The sequence below is a fragment of the Homalodisca vitripennis genome, chromosome 1 (genome assembly GCF_021130785.1).
Source record: "Homalodisca vitripennis isolate AUS2020 chromosome 1, UT_GWSS_2.1, whole genome shotgun sequence".
NCBI lineage: Eukaryota > Metazoa > Arthropoda > Insecta > Hemiptera > Cicadellidae > Homalodisca > Homalodisca vitripennis.
Window position 1 is genome coordinate 111040234 of NC_060207.1, and position 21099 is coordinate 111061332.

At 34.2% G+C, this 21099-nt stretch overlaps 1 protein-coding gene across 7 annotated transcripts in view; it reads left to right on the forward strand.

The window, feature by feature from the left end:
• The window catches only part of LOC124369193 (tyrosine-protein kinase Abl), a 162753-nt gene that overhangs the window by 87902 nt on the left and 53752 nt on the right, over positions 1 to 21099 (forward strand). For 6 of the 7 annotated variants that reach the window (XM_046827014.1, XM_046827025.1, XM_046827033.1 and 3 more), the window contains one exon: positions 20162 to 20362. The exons of the other annotated variant lie outside the window; for it this stretch is intronic. In XM_046827014.1, the coding sequence (XP_046682970.1) occupies positions 20162 to 20362 (201 nt within the window). The remainder of the gene's footprint in view (positions 1 to 20161; positions 20363 to 21099) is intronic. 7 annotated transcript variants of the gene reach the window in all.

Below are 21099 nucleotides of genomic sequence, written 5' to 3' on the forward strand. Positions count from 1 at the left end.
TCTTGGATGAACCTTCATTTCTACATAAGCAAGATCCACGAGATGTGGCTGAACATCCCCTAAGCCTGTCTCTTGGGGGGCTGACAAAATCTCTTCTAACTTTGTCCGCAGGATTTGTCTCAAGAGCTAATTGAACTGTAGGCTTAAAATGTTGCACGATATTTTATATCTGGCAAGGTCGAGTCCCTTATTCTATACTAAGCAATGCTTGCTATGTGACACAATGTCTGCAAACTCCTACTTCGTCCTTAGCACTGGTGCTCTAATTTTCGCACCGCGTGATGGCGTTAAATTATATTCTTATCTGATAGAAGAACTTCCCCTCTCTCGGATAAGTTGACCACATGGAGGTTCAAAGCTATATATGCCAATCGTAAATATGTCTCCGTCTGCTTATTTATTTATGTTTTACGAAAAAAAGTGGCTACTAACTTGGGTACGCAGAGCTTCACTCCGAGAAGGTGTTGACTAGATTACATCAGCCACGTTTAAGATATTTCAGAACGATAAAAATAAAAGTTTGTACCATCCATGGGAAATTATTAATGGTTCAAAAGTCGGCTCTTGTGTACGTGTACAGACGTGATTATGTCTTAACTAAATCTCAACTTTGATAATTGTTTTGTCTCATTTGTGTTGCCAATGTTAACTGTTTGACATTTTTAAACCAATAAATTTTGTTACCTCTAAATATTTTATATCTGTTCGTCCAAAAAATTTTCCAAAATTATCACCTCGTTCAAATCAAGAATCCTTACTTTTTGAATTTTAATATTACCTATTAATTGAAAACCACAACCTTTAATTCTCGTGACTTTGCTCTATTATTTGGTAGTATCATGTATTCGATGGTGTTTAATCCTACGTGTAATACATTTACGATGGTGTAAATAAAATGTGGTTTCAAGACAGTTAATAGTTGTTCATTATATTAACATTCGCCAACCTTCACTTTGCTGAGGATTTGTATTTGCTATTTAAAGTAAAGGAAGATTGATTTAACTACTCTGTCGTCGTGTCACAATCTTCCTTTCGCTCATCAGCGTACGCAAATAAGAACGTGTTTACATTTTATTTAATTTTTCACATTTACGTAATGATACATCCGTTAGGGAAAAACATGTTAACTCTATGTCAGAAATCACAATAAGAAAATTAAACAATATTAAATGTACGTTACCACACATTAAATGAATGCTTCAAAACTCACAAAAAAGTAAAACGTCAGTCAGTTACACAAAAACACAACATGTCTTTACTAAAATCATAGCTTTATGAACAGAATCTCGTAAATTATATTACAAATAAATAATATTACGTATTATTCAATTCATGTATTTAATAATGGGTCTCGGAGATGGGGTTGGAATTTTTATTTCATATTTTTATCAATACAATTAAAACATAAATTACATGAATTATTTTAAAGAGGACATTGTCTCTCTAAGATTAGAGGTGTTTAACGATCAGTTTGAGTAATTCTATAATCTCTTGCGCAATCATGTCAGACATTGAACCGCTTCGCCCTCAGCTTTAGCTAACCCTGTATAGAAGTGGATGAGGTTATTGTTTGATTATACAATTTAATATACTACATTATTGTCGTCCATTAACGTGTAAAGTAGAAAACAAACTGCATTACACAAGACCCTATCCCCAATCTGTACAATTCCATCCACAGGAGCAAACATAACAAAAATTAAGTATATTTTACTGCAGTCGGTTGTAAGTTATTTAAGCTGTACATTATTTTATATATGTTTTTAATCGTTAGTCTTACGCCCCTTGTCATGACAGTCTTCTATGTTTCCCTTTTAATAACGCGTCATATCAGTTCAACATCTATAGATTGAAGATGAATATTTATAGGATAAGTGTTCTTTATACCGTTTAATAGTGAACCTACACGCACAACTTTATCCGCATTCTCGAGTAAGTACTCTCTTATTAGACCACTCTGCTCCAACCGTTACGTAATGCTCTTCAATTCGACCCTTTTACATTCTTCTGATATAATTAGACCGTTTGATGTCTAAATATTAAGTAAATATCAGAATTATTATAAAATGACATTTGATGACGTTGTTATGAGTAAATCTAATCCGTCTAAGCCAATCAGCTGGAGTTTTGACATTCATATTGATTTTGTAAGTGCTGTGGTGTAAAAAGTAAGTAAGTTACATTCAACTTACATGAGGAAATTGTAAAATTGTTCTCGCCATGCATTTGGTTTGGTTATTAAACAATAAAATCATTTGTTTCAAAATTGTGAAAATTAGGATCGCTAGTTATTGCATTAATAGATAATTGGTAAATGTATCCGATTATAACACTTTTGCGCTCATCACTCGCTATCACAACCATACAATTTATATCAATTTTCTATTTAGTTAGATGTGTACTCAATATAATAATATTTGTCAATGCAATTTCTCAAGCAGATTAATTCTGTTCGTCTGTATTATTTACTACGCCTTCCCGGATGAAGGTATGTATTTGCCAGAGGAAAAGGGAAATCGTGTTTTATGTAGGTCTATTGTGGTAAATTTATTCGTTATCTTCATCGTCTAGTAGATTTGTAAAGTTATGTTTCTTTATTTCCTTAGATTCATGATATTTCCTCTTGAAATGGTTAGTAAACCTGTAATACTATTTTTTTACATAATGGTAAAAAAACTCGTATTTGAATCGTACAATTTGGTCTGATGATAATTTCCCATTGTTGTTTTTAAAATGTCATGACGACGGAGTCATCGTTAGTCTGTTGGAGGGGGGAGGCAACTACACAATATTAAGTGAGAAGAGGCCTTGGCACATAAGGGATTAAATCGTAACCATTGTTATTTCCTTTTTTAAATTGCTTTTAATAAACCTTTAAAGCGTTTCCTGTAGAATCATATAATTGTATTTATCATGACCTCTGGAACTTTTAACTTTTATTTACAGTAGATATAATTAAGATCGTTTTTAGATTCTTCAATTAATTTTTTTAATACGCATACCCATATTTGGAACCTGGAAATGCGCACTCATAATAATTGTTGTGGCCGGAATGAAGACACCCAGCCCCTATAACCCAGTAGTGAGAGGGAGTGTAAGCGGACTAGTAAAGTATGAAATATGAATGGAGGTGTGAGCTTTTGGGGATGGTGAGGGGGTTGGTAAGAGAAGGGAGGAATGTATTGATTGTAGCGGGAGAGGGACAGACTGGCTCGACCACGCCACTCAACCAAACAACAGATGGTAAACATTACCACTTCCACTTCCACTACTACTCCTACTGTCTATGCGGGGGCTCTTGACCGTGACCCCAATTATTCATGCTAAGAACAAAGATGGAAATGGTACGTGCTTTATAAAAATGCCTTTGGTAATTGAAGATTGCAGACTGTCTCTTGGGAAATTGAAGATATCAAGTGGAAATAGTTTGTAAACTTTGAAAGTATTATAAAATAGGGTATGCAACACGCAGTTATACCGTGTGGTTGTTATTCAAATTGTTTGCATATTTAGAAGGTATATTATAAACTTGTAATACACCTAATAAATGTAATACATCATCACTTACCAAGTACCGTACCTCACAGTTACAGCAAGTTTAATTGTGGCTGAAATAGAAGCGCGTGAATTGCTTCGTTACCTTTCGTCCAACAAGGTTTATAGAATCTCAAAGTATGCAGTTATCTTTTTTGAAGTTCCTGAAACCCGGACCATCTTGTAATCTGTAAAGTGTAGACAATGTAATACGACCTTTCCTCAAGAAATTTATTATCTAACATCTGCTTTTCTTGCTAAAATACAGTTCCAAATTGACTATATGGTTTAAAATATTTAACTAAAGCCACGTCCTCATCAGTCAACTTTACGCATTTCGACAAACACTATAGTAGCGCAAAAAAGTATGTATCAATAACTGTATCTGCATAGTCTACTAACAGTCGGCCGACTGATTGCTCACTGTCTGCAAGTGTGGTTGAGGTTTTATGCTTACACGTCCGATGCCATGACTATCGATTACCATCTTTTCTGGTTCACAGCACATTGAAACATTGTTAACACAATGAGTTATTATGGCCTTGCGTAGTGAGCCACTTCTGACGAATTACCTACAGATATTGAACCGAAACTGCCTATAAACACGCCTGCTTTTATAGAGACGTAGTTATAACTTGGATCAATTTAGCTTAAAATTTCGATGACCAATATTTTTTTTTATTATTATTATTATTATAAATGTTATTCTCTTTAGATAGTGTGATGGAAATTTTGCTACACAACACCGTTACTAAATTAAAAACCATGTTGTCTGTATTACTGTGTTGTACTTAAAAAATGCCATACTTCGAGAATAATAACAATAGAAATCATAAAGAAAATTAACTCGAACAAACAATATATCGCGAGCTTAAGGTCGGCTGTGTGATCGTCAGATGCTAAAGTAAGAGAAATTCCACTCCAATCCTAACCCCCAACTTCTAGTCGCAAACTATTGCCTTTACTATTCTTCTACCAATAACATGTCTCTAGGTCAGAGGGTAAAGTATATACGAGTAATACTCAAAGAGCGAACAATATTTTTGTTTCTTTAAAACAGGGTTTTTTAGAATTGTATATCATATCTTCTGTGTCGAAGTTTGTTTATTTTTTAAGGTTTTCGCGTAGTCCGTTTTTTTTTCTTATCTCTTCGTTTTTCGTGCCAAATGTGTAGTAGTATCTGGTGTAGATATTGAGTTTGTTGTTTACCCAATCTAGACTAAGTTACATCTAAATAACGCAATCAAGAAAGAGAACAATTTGAAAGGCAGTTTCAAGTTAACCAAAAAGTTGTCAGCCTGTGTCATATTAATAGTAGATTGATTAAGCTTTAACTAAATATTGTACAGTTTCGCCCCTCTCCCTAGCGTTGTGTTTTACAGTCAGTTTCGGTCTGTTGATTAAATATGGCTTTCTGTAGTGAAACTAAATATTCCTAATTTAAATTGTGTCAATAATAATGTTTCGAGGCGTTGTGAAGCAAAAAACCAGACTTAATTTAAGGGAAGAAAAGGTCCAACATATCTTGGCGTAAGATTGTATTTATTAAAGCTATGCAAACAAATCCAAGGTTTATTCAACAGATCACCAGAAGGTAGTTTTGACTAGTGTACATTGAAGGACGGGACTATAAAAGTGTCAGTAGATTGTTATACGAAATCTAAGAAATCTAAATAACCAACTGACGAATCAAATCAATTATAGCGTATTTAAGATACAACGAGTCAAGAAGGTAAACTAAAAACTCTGTGGTGCGTCTTATAGTTAGACAACCTAACATTGCAGTTCTGCCGTTTGGTCCGTTTACTGACAGCAAGGGCGTTTATAAAAGATGGGGCTCAAGTTCCCTCCCCGGAAATTTTGAAAGACAAACATTAACATTCCACGCAGTTATTTGTTGTTCTTTAACAGACTCGTGGCTCTTATGGGCAGTACAATCTGCAAAATGGCAATTAATAATTGCTTGAAAATATTAATTAGATACTCAGTGAACTGCTATGATAACTATATTATTGTCGGTTGCCTATAGTATGTATACCTACCTGTATGTAAACACAGGTAGTCTGGTTTATATATATACCAAAATGTGGCAAAATATTAATTAGATACTCAGTGAACTGCTATGATAACTATATTATTGTCGGTTGCCTATAGTATGTATACCTACCTGTATAGTAGTAAACACAGGTAGTGTGGTTTATATATACCAAAATGTGGCAAAATATTAATTAGATACTCAGTGAACTGCTATGATAACTATATTATTGTCGGTTGCCTATAGTATGTATACCTACCTGTATAGTAGTAAACACAGGTAGTCTGGTTTATATATATACCAAAATGTGGCAAAATATTAATTAGATACTCAGTGAACTGCTATGATAACTATATTATTGTCGGTTGCCTATAGTATGTATACCTACCTGTATAGTAGTAAACACAGGTAGTCTGGTTTATATATATATACCAAAATGTGGCAAAATATTAATTAGATACTCAGTGAACTGCTATGATAACTATATTATTGTCGGTTGCCTATAGTATGTACACCTACCTGTATAGTAGTAAACACAGGTAGTCTGGTTTATATATATACCAAAATGTGGCAAAATATTAATTAGATACTCAGTGAACTGCTATGATAACTATATTATTGTCGGTTGCCTATAGTATGTATACCTACCTGTATAGTAGTAAACACAGGTAGTCTGGTTTATATATATACCAAAATGTGGCAAAATATTAATTAGATACTCAGTGAACTGCTATGATAACTATATTATTGTCGGTTGCCTATAGTATGTACACCTACCTGTATAGTAGTAAACACAGGTAGTCTGGTTTATATATATACCAAAATGTGGCAAAATATTAATTAGATACTCAGTGAACTGCTATGATAACTATATTATTGTCGGTTGCCTATAGTATGTACACCTACCTGTATAGTAGTAAACACAGGTAGTCTGGTTTATATATATACCAAAATGTGGCAAAATATTAATTAGATACTCAGTGAACTGCTATGATAACTATATTATTGTCGGTTGCCTATAGTATGTATACCTACCTGTATAGTAGTAAACACAGGTAGTCTGGTTTATATATATACCAAAATGTGGCAAAATGGTGCAAATCATACGTTTTCCATGTAAACCATCTCGGTTTACATCTGTGCAATGTAGTAATTGTTGGAATATACGCTGTTTTGTTTGTATGATACAAGAAGTGGAGATACCTAAGTAAAAACAATTAAAGGATACTCCCGTGTCGGTGAGAGCTTGCAGTGAAAGTCACGCAGGGGCAGGCCACTCAACCCGCGACTTCCGCTGCTTCACATTCCTCGGCTCCGAGCACCCTCCTGCCACTGCTCTCAGGCTCAATTGGCTCATAGAGAGTAGGTTCTGACTATAGTATATGATCAAATGTTGATTTATTCCCATCATATTTATCTTTCGTGATAATAACAGATAAAACGTCTGCAGCAGACCATGTATTGTCAGAAAAGTATTGAATTATATAATAATCTACATCGTTGTTTAAAACTTGTTTCTGACTATTTCGGTTTTTGGAGATTATATATTTTTATGGACATTTGTCACAGTTTCTTAGAACCAAAACAGTTAACACTGTTTCGAAACCTGTAATCTGATCGGCCAAAAGTAAAATTGAGCTGTCATTCACTATTGGCCGCTAGTCTGTTGTCAGTGATAGGTTGGTGCGAACAGACATATGGCGACATGTGGTCTTTAGTTTATACCTGATAGTAATGAGTGTATGTTTTAGTGATAGTATTGTGTGAACACACGTTTATGGAGATTGAAAGAAAGCATTGGTATAATTTGTTCGCTTAAACTAGTTCTTAATTTATTTTCTAATTCTTAATTTACCTGAAGAAGACGTCAGATTGCAAATCTCGAAACGAAGTGTTAATATTTATTGATCCACATAACTATGGCAAATATCCATTTACCCTAATAATATTCCAATGATATTATGGCTCACCTATACCATATATATACTGTATCACAAGCCATATGTAGCCATATGTAATGGCTGTATCACAATAGAAATTGAAGCATACAATTACATATTAGTAAAACAATTTTCTATGATTACTCATCTATCGATTCTTCACTAATATACTTTAATTTAGCATGACAATATGACATTAAGAATAATTAAAAATTCAGCACAAATCTTAATTCGATTTAGAACTGTATAACTACAGATCACATTAAGCTAAAATAAACTGTTTCTGCAATTTTCTTGAACTTTCCACAACTGTTACTGGAAACTACCAAACGGTATCTGAAACAATTCCTCTTTTCATATTATAGCTAAGTTAACATTTTTAGTTGCAGCATGTAGACAAGGGGAGAGAAGCATATGAAATGAAATAGGTTACATAGATCGCCACTTACCCTATAAGACTAAAACTAGTGGAATATAAGCAAATTACCCTTGAATGAAAAGTGGCAATATTACAAACCAGGTTATTTAATTCAATTTTTTTTTTTTTTAATGAGCTTTGCGACGCAACCAATGCAGACACTAAGAGCAGTTGTTCTCTAGTTTTTCTTGACCAGTGCGACAACGCCAATGCTTGTTCACTTTGACTGTGGAGTCATTCAATATCAAACTCTGTTCGAGTTTGGACCTTCTCTCGTTTGAGAATCTGGTTAATTAAAATGGGATACTTTGTGATGGGTTTCAGCACCATTTCTATAGTTATTTTTACATCTATATCCTTTCCCACAACAGTTTTGTTTTATAAATCGCCGTACTGAAGAAACCATCATATCGGTTTCGTCTCACGAAAACAATGATAAACATTAAACTCCTGTTCTCATTTTATTTATAGTTGCAGAGTTGTGTACCTTAGTTTAACGGATAGTCTTGTAAGGATAAAAATAATTTAATCATTTTTACTTTTAAAAAACGTGCACAGTTTTACCATAAACCAAGCGTTCTGATTAAAGAAAGAATTTTGTTGATCACGTTCTATAACGAGCAGTAATACAAGAACAACTAAAAGATATTTTGATTGTGCATGAGCCATCCCTTTAAAATAAACATTTGTCTCACACTGCACCAAAATATAAAGTTTGATGTTTGAGATTTAGCATTGTTATTAAAGGATAAAAATCAAAATGGCTGGCATCACTACCGACTGAAATGGTTCATTGTTTAACAAAATCACAATAGCTTCCGTTAGAGATTAGTAACTTACATCCAGACTGTCATCTCCGAATTTCAAAGACTACTATTATAAAGTAGCATTGTCGGTTACAGTGGCTGAACATGAAACGAAAGGCGAGCGATCTGGTCTCCGTGTATGGCGATGTGCTCTAGCGCTAACAGTAATTGTGTCAAGTACAAAAGTAGTTGAACTAGATTCCATTTCGGTGTTACTGATGCATCAAAAAAGCTAACTTTTAACACACCTAACATCACGTTATTTAACTTCAATGGCAATAGTAAAAAATTCTTCAAACACAGTTGTTGGAATTACAGTACATTTTTATTAAATCTTACAATACACGTTTGAGCTTTGAACTTCAATTTACATTTCAAACAAACGTAGTTGATATGATAAGACTATAACAACTGGAATCTAGTTTAAAATAGATGAAGATATATAATAAAGGGGGTGGTATATTATATCCATTTATATCCTTTTACACGTTTTTAACTGATATTATGTAATGCTAGCGAGTTTATGTTATCGTTTAATGATAAGTCTTATCTATATCACTTTCAATTCCTTTGTATTCTCAAAATAAAGAATAAGCGAAATAAAATAGAATAGGATAAATTCAAGGCTCAATATCACCTAAACTTTACCACTCTGCTAACCAGTGGCGTAGGCTATATAAACAGTGGCGTAGGCTATATAGACAGTGGCGTAGGCTATATAGAAGATTACTTTGGAGGCGACTGACAAAGGGATTGTGTAGGAGGTATAAATACCGTTCACTAACAGCGACTCGGGGATCTTTCACCGGGAAATTTTTGTGCTTTAAGACCTCATAAGTATGTTCTAGACTTGTGTTTGTATACAAACTCCGATTCGTCATCAAAAATGGACCCTAGGTCTTGTGTGATAATTACAAATCTGCACATTATGATTCAATACAATACGGCCAACAACCTTAAACTATTAATGTTAACCTTTAATAGGGGTAAACTTCAATATTTTACTGAGTACTAATACTTAATGTGGAACTTGAGTTAGTACGCACCAGGCTGACCATAGATCTTGTGGCAGTAGCCAAGCCAGCCGATTGGGAATGAGTTTGTTGTTTGTATAACCTGATACCGACTCTGTGATGTGTTGAACAGTGCATGTATACTGTAGTGGAGACCGTGCTTGTGGAGAAAGCGGAATGAATGAGATTGTTGTTTGTATAACCTGATACCGACTCTGTGATGTGTTGAACAGTGATTGTATACTGTAGTGGACACCGTGCTTGTGGAGGAAGCGGAATGAGTGAGTTTGTTGTTTGAATAACCTAATACCGACTCTGTAATGTGTTGAACAGTGACTGTATACTGTAGTGGACACCGTGCTTGTGGAGAAAGCGGAATGAATGAGATTGTTGTTTGTATAACCTGATACCGACTCTGTGATGTGTTGAACAGTGATTGTATACTGTAGTGGACACCGTGCTTGTGGAGGAAGCGGAATGAGTGAGATGAGTTGTTTGAATAACCTAATACCGACTCTCTGATGTGTTGAACAGTGCGTGTATACTGTAGTGGACACCGTGCTTGTGGAGGAAGCGGAATGAATGAGATTGTTGTTTGTATAACCTAATACCGACTCTCTGATGTGTTGAACAGTGCGTGTATACTGTAGTGGACACCGTGCTTGTGGAGGAAGCGGAATGAATGAGTTTGCCGTGCCCGCCTGTACTGTGCAGTGTACACAGCTCTGGTGGCGGGCGGGGCGGACATTCCTGGGGACTGGAGCGTGCCCTTCCCACGGCTCAGGCTCAGGCTCAGGCTTCACCAGGCTGGCATGTCTAAGCTCATTATGAGTTCCTCTAGAACTTGCAACTTGTAAAACTTCATGTACAATATTTAAATACTTATAAATCTCTTAAGGATTTATAAATGTAAGATTATGTGTCTTTATGGAGATCTGTGAAAACAACATTATTCCATACTGGTTTTGATTAGTATATCACCACACCCAAGTTCACCTTTATGGCACTTTTTTGCATCTTTGCTATATACATTTAACAATAAAATTCCTTTTGTAGCATTAATTCGAATGACACACCTCCGGGAATAGAGTACCTACGAAAAGGTTGAATCGGACTTACACCCCATTTTTAGATGTTCACCTAAAATTTTAATCTTTTAATCTCACTTAGATAATACCCACATATCGTATCGTCTCTGAGGTCAATATGAGAGTTAGCATTAACAAATATTTAAAACAAAACATATAAGTGATCTAAAACTCACCGTCATTTGTTGCCTCTTTACTGTTCTTGGAACTTAGTTATTAATAAGTGATCTTTCCTAAAGATCGGTAGACTTTAAATAGTAAGGAGACTGCACAGAGCACTCGCACTAATTATCTGTTAAGAAATTTCAATATATTGCCTTCTAAGTTTTTTTTTTATTAACACTGATATAAAACAGAAATAAAATAGTAGATGTAACTAATGGCGCAAGGGAAAATTGACCTTGGTTGGACTTAGGAATAACAGTTCTGCATTGGTGAGATTCTGGGGATATGTACGAGTTCTTTCCAATCCCAGGCACTTCCACAACATAAAAGTAAGAGTTTTACTGTAGGATAATTTCTTTTAAATTCAGAAATGGTTCAGTAGTCAAGCTCTTCCAGGTTGAGGCGTAAAGAAATTATGTAAATGAGATAGTGATTAGCCATACACCATAATAGAGATTCCAGTTTCTAAATTAAGGGTACAATGGGATTCCAGGACTGCACTTTTACATTTAATGTTTCTGGCTGGATTGAATATTGACCTTCGAATCCACATGCGGATTAAGGTTTAGAAGCAATATAATCTACTTGCAGAAAAACTAGACAAGACGTTCGAGATTTACGTCAATCTCCGAAAATAACACTCGTATGTCAGCAGTGCTAATACAAAGAACCAACTAGAAGAAAAGCAAAAGCAGGCTCCGATATAAATCATGCTATGGTTTGGCTGAACAGTTTGTGCACAGATGACGGACGCCTGACCAACAAAAGAGGAGGAGCCGCCTTCGCCCCGTGAATGTGGGTCGCCAAGCCTTAATCAGCTTTTAATGATAGACCTTGACCATTTTATAGTCGGCAACTTCCGTTAGCAAACCTCACCCCAGGGACAACAGATCGTCATAGCAATGCCCGGCAGATTAGGAACAAGTTTACGATTCATGTTCTTCTGTACATTCTCCAAAAATTATGGCGACATTGTCTAGTCATAAAAGGTTGTTATTATTGAAATCTAATAGTTGTCTTTTGGGATAGAGTTGAATTCTAGTTGTAGGCGTATTAGTGTTTCTCTTGAACTAGTCTATGAGGGACTATACTGTGAACATCAATTTAAGATAGTAGCCAAGAACGGTCATGTTTTCTCTTCTGACTATGTTACTCGTCGTAACCGCATGCTCAAGGCTATTTCTACTCTGGTACCTCCCTTAATCCAAGCAGACCGTGTCTACATTCCGCCTACACCCCAACACGTGATCAAACACTCTCCACATAATTATAAGGGCGAAGACGGCGCCCTGCACCAGCCCTTCAGCCTGTACGCTTCTGGTGAATCTCTTCCTCTTCATCCCTCCAGGATCCCGCTTCACTATTGTCTAAATACATTGTATGTTTGATGTTATCCGGATGTTAGCTCAAAAACTGATTATACACTGAGGTATTAGTTTTGCTAGTACCAAATCGAACCAAAATCATTAAATGTGGTATTTCCCAGCATCAAATATCTAAACTATTCTAAAACTTTTCTAAAACAGATTTAAAGATTTTAAAATTACACTCGACATGTGAAAAATACTTAGTGAGCTAATTACAGTGGTCTTTCTGACACTTTTCTAAATCCATACTCTAATTTCCATACATTGCAAAGAAGGAAAGGGGAATATTGTGAAACCGTTGAGAAACAATATGTATGTATGTGTGGAAGATTTTAAAATTATTATCTGCATTAACAATTTAAATATTGTACAAAACTTCTTTAAAGTAAACTCACCCATTTGGGAGACTCCCAAGAGCGGAGTCGCTGGTCGCCAGTATTTAGTAAAAGAAAAACTCATAATTTGTATTTACTGAAAAATTCTGTAATAAACAAACCATCTTCGTAAATAATTAGGAATTAAAGTTATTCACTATAGGATTGTCGACCTAATTTAAAGAGATCCGATTCGGGTACTTAACTAAATATTCAGTATACTAGGACAGGTGTTGTTTTGAATGAAATCTAATGTAAACTTAAATGAGAGATTAATAGTTTACATCTCAACTACAGCAAGACATTTTCAAACCCCAGTATGAACTGACTGCCCAGTTAAATATTATGCTACTTGGTAGAACAGAATATGTCATAATTTTGTTTACAATACATCAAAATTTGAACTCAAATTATAGAAAACGGGGTCGGGTCAGCGGAGGCGAAGTGTACAGACATGTTTAATACATAGTCTAAAACAGCTGGGAAGGGGATCGCTTATAAATCCAAGATGTTGACGACCATGTGAGCCTGGTCTTGTTATTTATACCCTCGCTTCCCCTCAATCCCTTACCTCAGCCAGAGCAGACAACGAATTGGTATTTTTCGGTTGCAGCTTCAGTTTGTACTATCTTTATGGCTTTGTCGTTACCCTCTCAACTAATGAACCGGTCTGATGACGAGTTTGTGTAGGTAATTGCAATTAACGCTGACAGAGTAGTATGACTGTTCCGGGTTTAGTTAACTTTGGCAATTCCAAACAGTATAATGTGGACAGTCGGCCTTCGTTAGGTCTCCAGGAACATCGCTCGCTTAAGGCTGTGTGTGTTTAATTCACGAGGAAAATTGGAGGTGAGAATTATGAAGAGCTCTGTGGCTATCCACGCGTAGGCTGTCATATTCCTTCTTTGAGAAAGATATTTAACTGTAACACTCCGGCCTGCCATTGTAACAACCCATTACTGCGTGTTACTGTGTCTCAGTGCCTCGTTTCGACTGAGCAAGCGTCTAAAATCACTCCATTATATCAATCGGTCTATCGCTGTTCCGCCGGGGAAGGGTTTTCAATTTGAACGAGATTTGGTAAATGATTCGCCGTTGAGATAACATAAACGACAATTATCTTATTTTTTCACGTTACAAATTGTTCAATAAATGTAACATTTTTCATTTTGAGGTACCCTTTCAACGGTAATAGCAACATAAAAAACACTGTAAAACAGATGTCACATCCTAATAACATTGTAAATACGAAAGTGCCTTTGCTTGTTTGTTTTGCTTCCACACATAAACTATTCTACCGATTATACGGAAATTTTACATGGGCATTCTTATGGTACCTCGGATGAATATAGGCCTATTATTATTTTGAAAATCCCTCCGGCCTATGTCTCACTGGTCTCTAAAGCAGTTACAAATCCTATCTAGGCATCTAAAGTTGCGAAATATTAATTGTTAAATCCTTTAAATCTAATCAACTCTTAAGTGTAAACATTGTAATATGACAGCACGACCATGTGTTTAATTAATTATATTAAATATTTATAGAGTGAAAGCCTAAAGTAACGACACATCTTATTTCAACGTCGTGACAACTAGGCAACCAATCAATATGTATACTTATATATTTATATATCCTCGGGCCAAAATAAGAAACTCCAAATACTTTGATCCACAGAAAATATAAAACAGTGTTCTATTTGAAATCACTGTTGTTTGCGCGACCTAGTGGCCAGGTCTGTACTGCCACGGAACCTTGAACAACACTACGACTTCTGTTTACTAGTTCTAGTTTCTAGTCTCAGTAAAACGCCTATATTTGGATTGACTTTAGTTTGGCTACTCTATCGAAAAAGTCACACTACGTTTCGAAGTCAAAAATACATTCGAAAGATAGACAAATTTTATTTTGGCGTCTATGGATGGAGTTTATGTAGGGACAGAGTCGCAGTATGTAGGATCTCATATCTTATACTAACTGCTTTTATTCGTGGTCATTTTTGTACATACAGTACATAAAATCAGTATCTCTATAATTAAAAAATAACTGTGTTTGATGGAATAGCCTATTATTTTAATCGAGGATTTTTTTAGCGATAGTTGGTTGATCAGTGACTTTCCACATGATTGTTTTCAATGTGTGTACAGTATACTCGCTATTCTCCGCCGTGTGCATGTGCTGTACCGCTGCTAAACATATTCCCCGCGTATGATCCCAAAATTGCGAACTCGCCAAATAGTTGATAGCGGCTATTTATAGTGGCCAACAGTTTTATCTTCTATTATTTATTACAACGTTTAATAAATTTCAATGTTTATAAAACATATTAAATGCCTTTGACAAAGTTGTTTGATACATTTCCTCAACGTGTGGATGAGCAGGCCCAGTGAGTGTCAGATGTGGACCACGTGTTGGCGGTATCTCTTGACACTGTATATTACAGTAGACAAGGGTCACCGAGACTGCCGCCTCGCCTAGTTACACATAATGAGACGACAAAAAGCGCCCCCCGCTGTGCTGGGCCGTCCCGGTCTCCGTTCTCATCGCTATTCATCGCTTCTCCCGACCAGATTCAGGCTTGTCTTTGTCAACTTCACAAACATTGGATCGTTCGGTATTTCGTGGTGATCTTAAAATTGTCAATGGCACGATTACGAATAATTGTATGTGATCCGATGTAAGACCGATCGCTTTATTGTTTTGTTTCATTTTCGACCACCAACATGCCTTGACATTACATGAAACGAGTTTTATTATGCTATGCGGATAATATGCTACACACGGGTCATAGCATTGTGTATATGAAAGACATATATGTTTCCATTTTTGTAGAAGAAACACTATTTTGGTGTGCAATTTAAACACAGGTAATCTAAATAGTTTCAAAAGATTAAATATGAAATTCCTGATTTATTGCTATTGCTAATGTTAGAAAGCCCATTTAACTAACTACAATTCAACGAATAAATAAATATTTTCATAAAAATTACTTGTCTCATGGTAATTTTCATGGAACTCTGCATGTCAGGCAAAATTTATCTTTACAGTTTTATCTAAAACAAAATTAGTGGCCGAAAAGGGTTCATAATGTTTTTGCTGTTACTATTAAGGTGCATCTTATTTTCCTGGTCTGTTTTAGAAATATATCTGTTAAAATCACCTCTTTTTAAATTATTTGGCAAAGCGACCAAACGTATGATGATGAATTATTTACAGAGATTTATACTACATTTTTGTGCATTATATATAATTGTTTAATAAGAAAATTTTATTGGGAAAATATCATGTTTTTAATTACTAATACCATTAACGTTTAAAATGCATCCCCTCCCTCCCTCCCACCCTCCCTTTGAATGATTAGGTCCACGCCAACACCAGTGGACTACCGATCCTACAAGTCATGCATTAGTTTTTCTACCTGAACTTATTCTACTGATACATTCACTACATTGTACAGCATTCTTGTAAATTAGTACATATTAACAGCAGTTTATAAACACAAAAACTTATATCATTATCATATATGAAATGGATTGTGAAATGGATCATATATGAAATATAAAATATATTATATTTTAACAAATCACAAACAGCATATTACTATCTGAATAATATACTAATGAATGTACATTTATAATAAGTTTGTATTAATTATCTTTTCTCTTGCTCCATCGTTAGTGTAATGCTACATGTGCAAGTAGACTGTAATGGATAATTTATTGAGTTTTCTTACTGTACTGTCAAGAATTAAAACAACCATTTAGTTCATATATAATAGTCACATTTATATTTATATCACATTGATTTTAACAGTTAACTGTATGAAGCCAGTACATTTTATTACCTTAAATAGAGGCGATGGCTTACAGTGATAAGATATATACATAAAAATATATAGATCAAGGATATATGATAATATGCTCCTCAAATATGCCTCCTTCCTTTTCAAACTGATCATAGGACTCCTTCAATTACATCATACATACTCTTACTAAGAAACTTATGGGGGTTCGTCTCCTTGGCCTAAGATCGATTAATTGCATGCTACAGAAACTTTTTTGTTTGAGTATCCAACTCATGGATTCTAGCATAGAAATTCGAATTGGAATATCTTCTAATAGCATCATTTATTTCATATGTACTCTGTCACTTAAAAAGATAAGCCTATTACATCCCTGTTATTCCTAAGCAAGAAATTGAAAGTAAAGCTGCAGGTAAATGCTAGTCATTAATAAATGCCGAATTAGAAATTGGTTACAGACATCTTTGTTAATATTTCCAATATAAATAAAAGCTTGAATGTTTTACACAACATTCATGAGTTGTTTTTCTAGACTTAATCATTACAATTCTAAACCTATAAAAAAGCAAATATAGAGAGAAGCTCTTGGAATATGTAATACAAAATGTATACTTTATTAAATAACATTTTCTTAATTTGCCATGTTGTAAAAATCAACACCTTTATAAAAATAAAAAGCGGAGATAAAAAATATAAGTTGAACATTGAGAAAATTAACAGCTTGAATAAACGTTGTAATACCTTTTTATGCAATTCCAAATCTCTTGTAAAGAGATGCAAACTTGATTGCACTCACATTACTAACTAGGTGATAAAACAATATACGAGTATCAATTGCTTTACTTCATACCAAATTACAATGTTTGGAAATAGCTAGACAACTAAAAGGCCAAGACTGTTCAAAGAATATTTAAGTTCTAATGCAATGATTACAAAGCGAAATATTGTATAAGCTGTTACATGAATAATATAAAAAAAGAAAAGGAGAAATTTAAAATTAATTCAACAAAATGTATCATTAAATCTATAAAGGAGTAATTTCTGTATTTCTATCTTTGAGATCTAGAGAATGGTATATTCAAAGTGTGGGAGACTTAATACCATCGTATTTAGTATCAAAACCAGATGTATAGACCACACATGTTTTTAATTTATTTAAATTAAATAGGTTATTCGTTTATTTAAATATACAAACTATATTGATGTATCTATTTTTATTCTCATGAAATTTAATTCACACCTAACTAACTGCCTCCACCCTCCACAACCCAAAAAACAATGTTATACCCAACTGCTTAAAAATAATCATTAAGAGTTTTAAATTTAACATTACATGTTTATTTTAGAAATAGAAGGAATAGGTTTAGTATATGTTTTTGAACCTGTTGCCTAGCTCACCACTTAGGGTTCCCTCTTCACTTATTAGACAGGTCAGATTTATTACGTCATCATTCAGCACACAGTTTTTAACATTTGCTCAGTGTAGAACACTGTAGATTATAAGTTGTAGTTTATGTAAACTCAGTTTTCAAAATTGGGTGACACAAAACGATAATGAAATAATGGGCATCAAATTATTGTTAAAAGTTAAAAAAAAGTTTTTGGCATGTATACAAATTGTATAAAAAGTAAGTTCTTTAATATAAATTGAATAAATTAATTGGATTAAAAAATGTATGTGTATTGATCTTATCTACCTAATACATAGAATAATGTTTGTCTGATGGACCATTGTTGATCAGTAAATTAAAGTAATACTTATAAACTGAAAAAGTATGATTCTGATAATTATTGTATGGATAAGTGTGATTTCATTTACATTTTAAAATAGGTGTTCTTACTCTTGTAACTCGTTCAGTTATAATTATTTTTAAAGTATAAATCAAGGGTTTAAATAAGTTAATAAAACATTTTGACAATAATTTTAAATACTTGTTTATCTCCCATTATGAACGATGATTTGTTTATAAAGTAAATATGTACGTCAGTTAGTTTGTACGTATTCCGTAAACACACATAATTAGTTTAGTTTTATACATCTTAAAATTAAATAAATTAAAATATATTTTGTGAAATAAGGTACATAAATTTTCACAAGTGCAAGCAGATGAAGAACACAAGATGTATGATCACTAAATAGATTTTTTTATTTCTTAACTTTCTCCTCATGATATCCATATCAAACCAATGATACCCATTGCTTCAATAAGCAGAGATCCTCATGAAAGTGGCTGACAGTTGCAGTTGTTGGGTTTATCTTAGGATCACCAAATATATTTTTTTTTATCTTTCTTCTCATGGTATCCATATCAACCCAGTTACCCATTAATGCAATAAGCAAGGAGCTTAAAGAAAGTGGCTGACAGTTGTAGTTGGGTGTATATGAGAATCACTAAATAATTTTTTTTTTATTTATCAACTTTTTCCTTTGTCCATATCAACCCATTGCTCCAATAAACAGGGAGCTTCAAGAAATTGGCTGGCTATTACAAAAGTATAGTTAAGATATAACCTATATTTATAAAGTATTAACTTTGAGAAACTACTATTTATATTTTTAAAGTAAGCTAATATGTTATTTAAAAGTATGTCATTTGGAAGCAAGATGGTAAAAAACTAAAATTCGAAGTATGATTTTACTTGTTGTGCCATTGGAGGGCCAATAGAATGTATAGTTGTTTCTAAAATTATTTAAATGTTATTTTAAATTTGTAGGGACCAGGCACAAGTTACCTAAAATATCTCTGGGAAGTTCTGAAAATCCATAAGTAATGTGGTAACCTGACTCCCAGTATAACACTGTTGGCAGCAGTAGGACTACAGTGAGTGCTGGCAGCCCCAGCCCCACTAGTACCCACTTGGTCTTATTGTGGCAGAATTAACTTGTTAAACTCCCACTCGCTCCCCTGTCCTCTTGCCAGGAGAAATAATTGTTTGTGTATTAAGGAGCTTTTACTTTTGGGCATTTCTTTTGGAATGAAAAGCCAGAAAGTAAGGATCGAGATAAAACAACATTTCTTTACTGTTGATTAAAGGGGAATTTTAACCACAAACTTAACTGCAATTCACTGCATTTCCTTTTTGATTGTATCCAACCTTGTAATAAAAATTGTTCATAAACAATCTTATTAAATAAACAGTTAGGGCTTCTCGTATTTTTAATTTCACCTAGAAGCTGTATGATCTTTTTTTGTAATATAGTGTCTGTACCAGTTATATATATTTTTTGTTGTTCTTTCCATTGCTACTTAAGGTGATTGTTATTGTAGGGGCCATTGTTCAAGGTTCAGTATTGTTTTATGTGGTTTTCTCATTGTAATGTATATTATTAATCAGTAACATCTCTGCCACATCCTTTTGTCTGCTGAACAATGGACAGCCAAGTAGAAGTTGTCAGACTAGAAGAAGGAATATTTACAGTCGTCTATTTGCTGCTAATTCCAGCTGCTGAGTGTTAAAGAAGTATTGCTGCAAAATCCACAATTGTCACATACCCTTGCATGGGAGAATCTGGCCTACCTCCGGAATCTGCTACCCAAAGGAGATCTAAGGAGAACTTTCTGGCCAAGAAAAGAATGATCATCAGATGTCTGTCGCTCATCCCAGCTCCTGGTGTTACAGAGGCCCTGCTGCAGAGTCGACCACTGCCACACATCCCAGACCTGCCAGATGGAGAGGCTCCCCTGCCTCTACCTCTGGAGTCTGCTGCCCGATGGACATCCAAGGAGAACTTGCTGGCCCAGGAGGAAGATGATCCACAACTCTTTGTCGCTCTCTATGACTTCCAGGCAGGTGGTGAGAACCAGCTCAGTCTTAAAAAGGGTGAGCATTTTGTTGCTGTAATTATTGATTTAGAAATTTTGGTCTGGGCAGACGTACAGCAGAATGACTACAGTACAAATTTAATCTTATTCTGATTAAGTTAATTAACTTTAATCCATAATGGCATATGAATTATTAAACTTATGATATCATAAGTTTGATATAAATTTTATTTTTGGTAATTTATAAAATATGAATTACATTTCCTTCTAGTACCATAATTACAGAACATACTGCATTGATTACAATTTTTATATTAATCATTGTATCTGAGACATGCTCTGCATTAACAGGTTATCATATCATTGTGACTTTTACATGTGTACACACTTTATTTTAGTTTTATCATTTTGCTAAGTGATCACTACGTAGCAAAATGATAAAAAATCCAAATATTGGAAAATTTCTATAACTCTCATATTATAAATTTTTGAAAACAACTCTTTTATAATTAATAATAGTCATTGAAAAAATGTATTTCCAATAATGTATTAGATAAACATGTTGCCATATATTGCTATATGATAGGCCACAACCTACTTGCGTATTCACAAATTCAATTCATAAATAAATTAAAAATAACATTTGTTTTGAGATTATTATCACTAATCTCCAAGAAAGCTGCAAATAAGCCTATTATTTCATCTCCCCAGAAACAAACTGTATAGCTGCCCTTTAATTTTAAAATCATAACTTTTTACAGGCCTTGGCTTAAAACCATCTGAAAAAGCTAACTA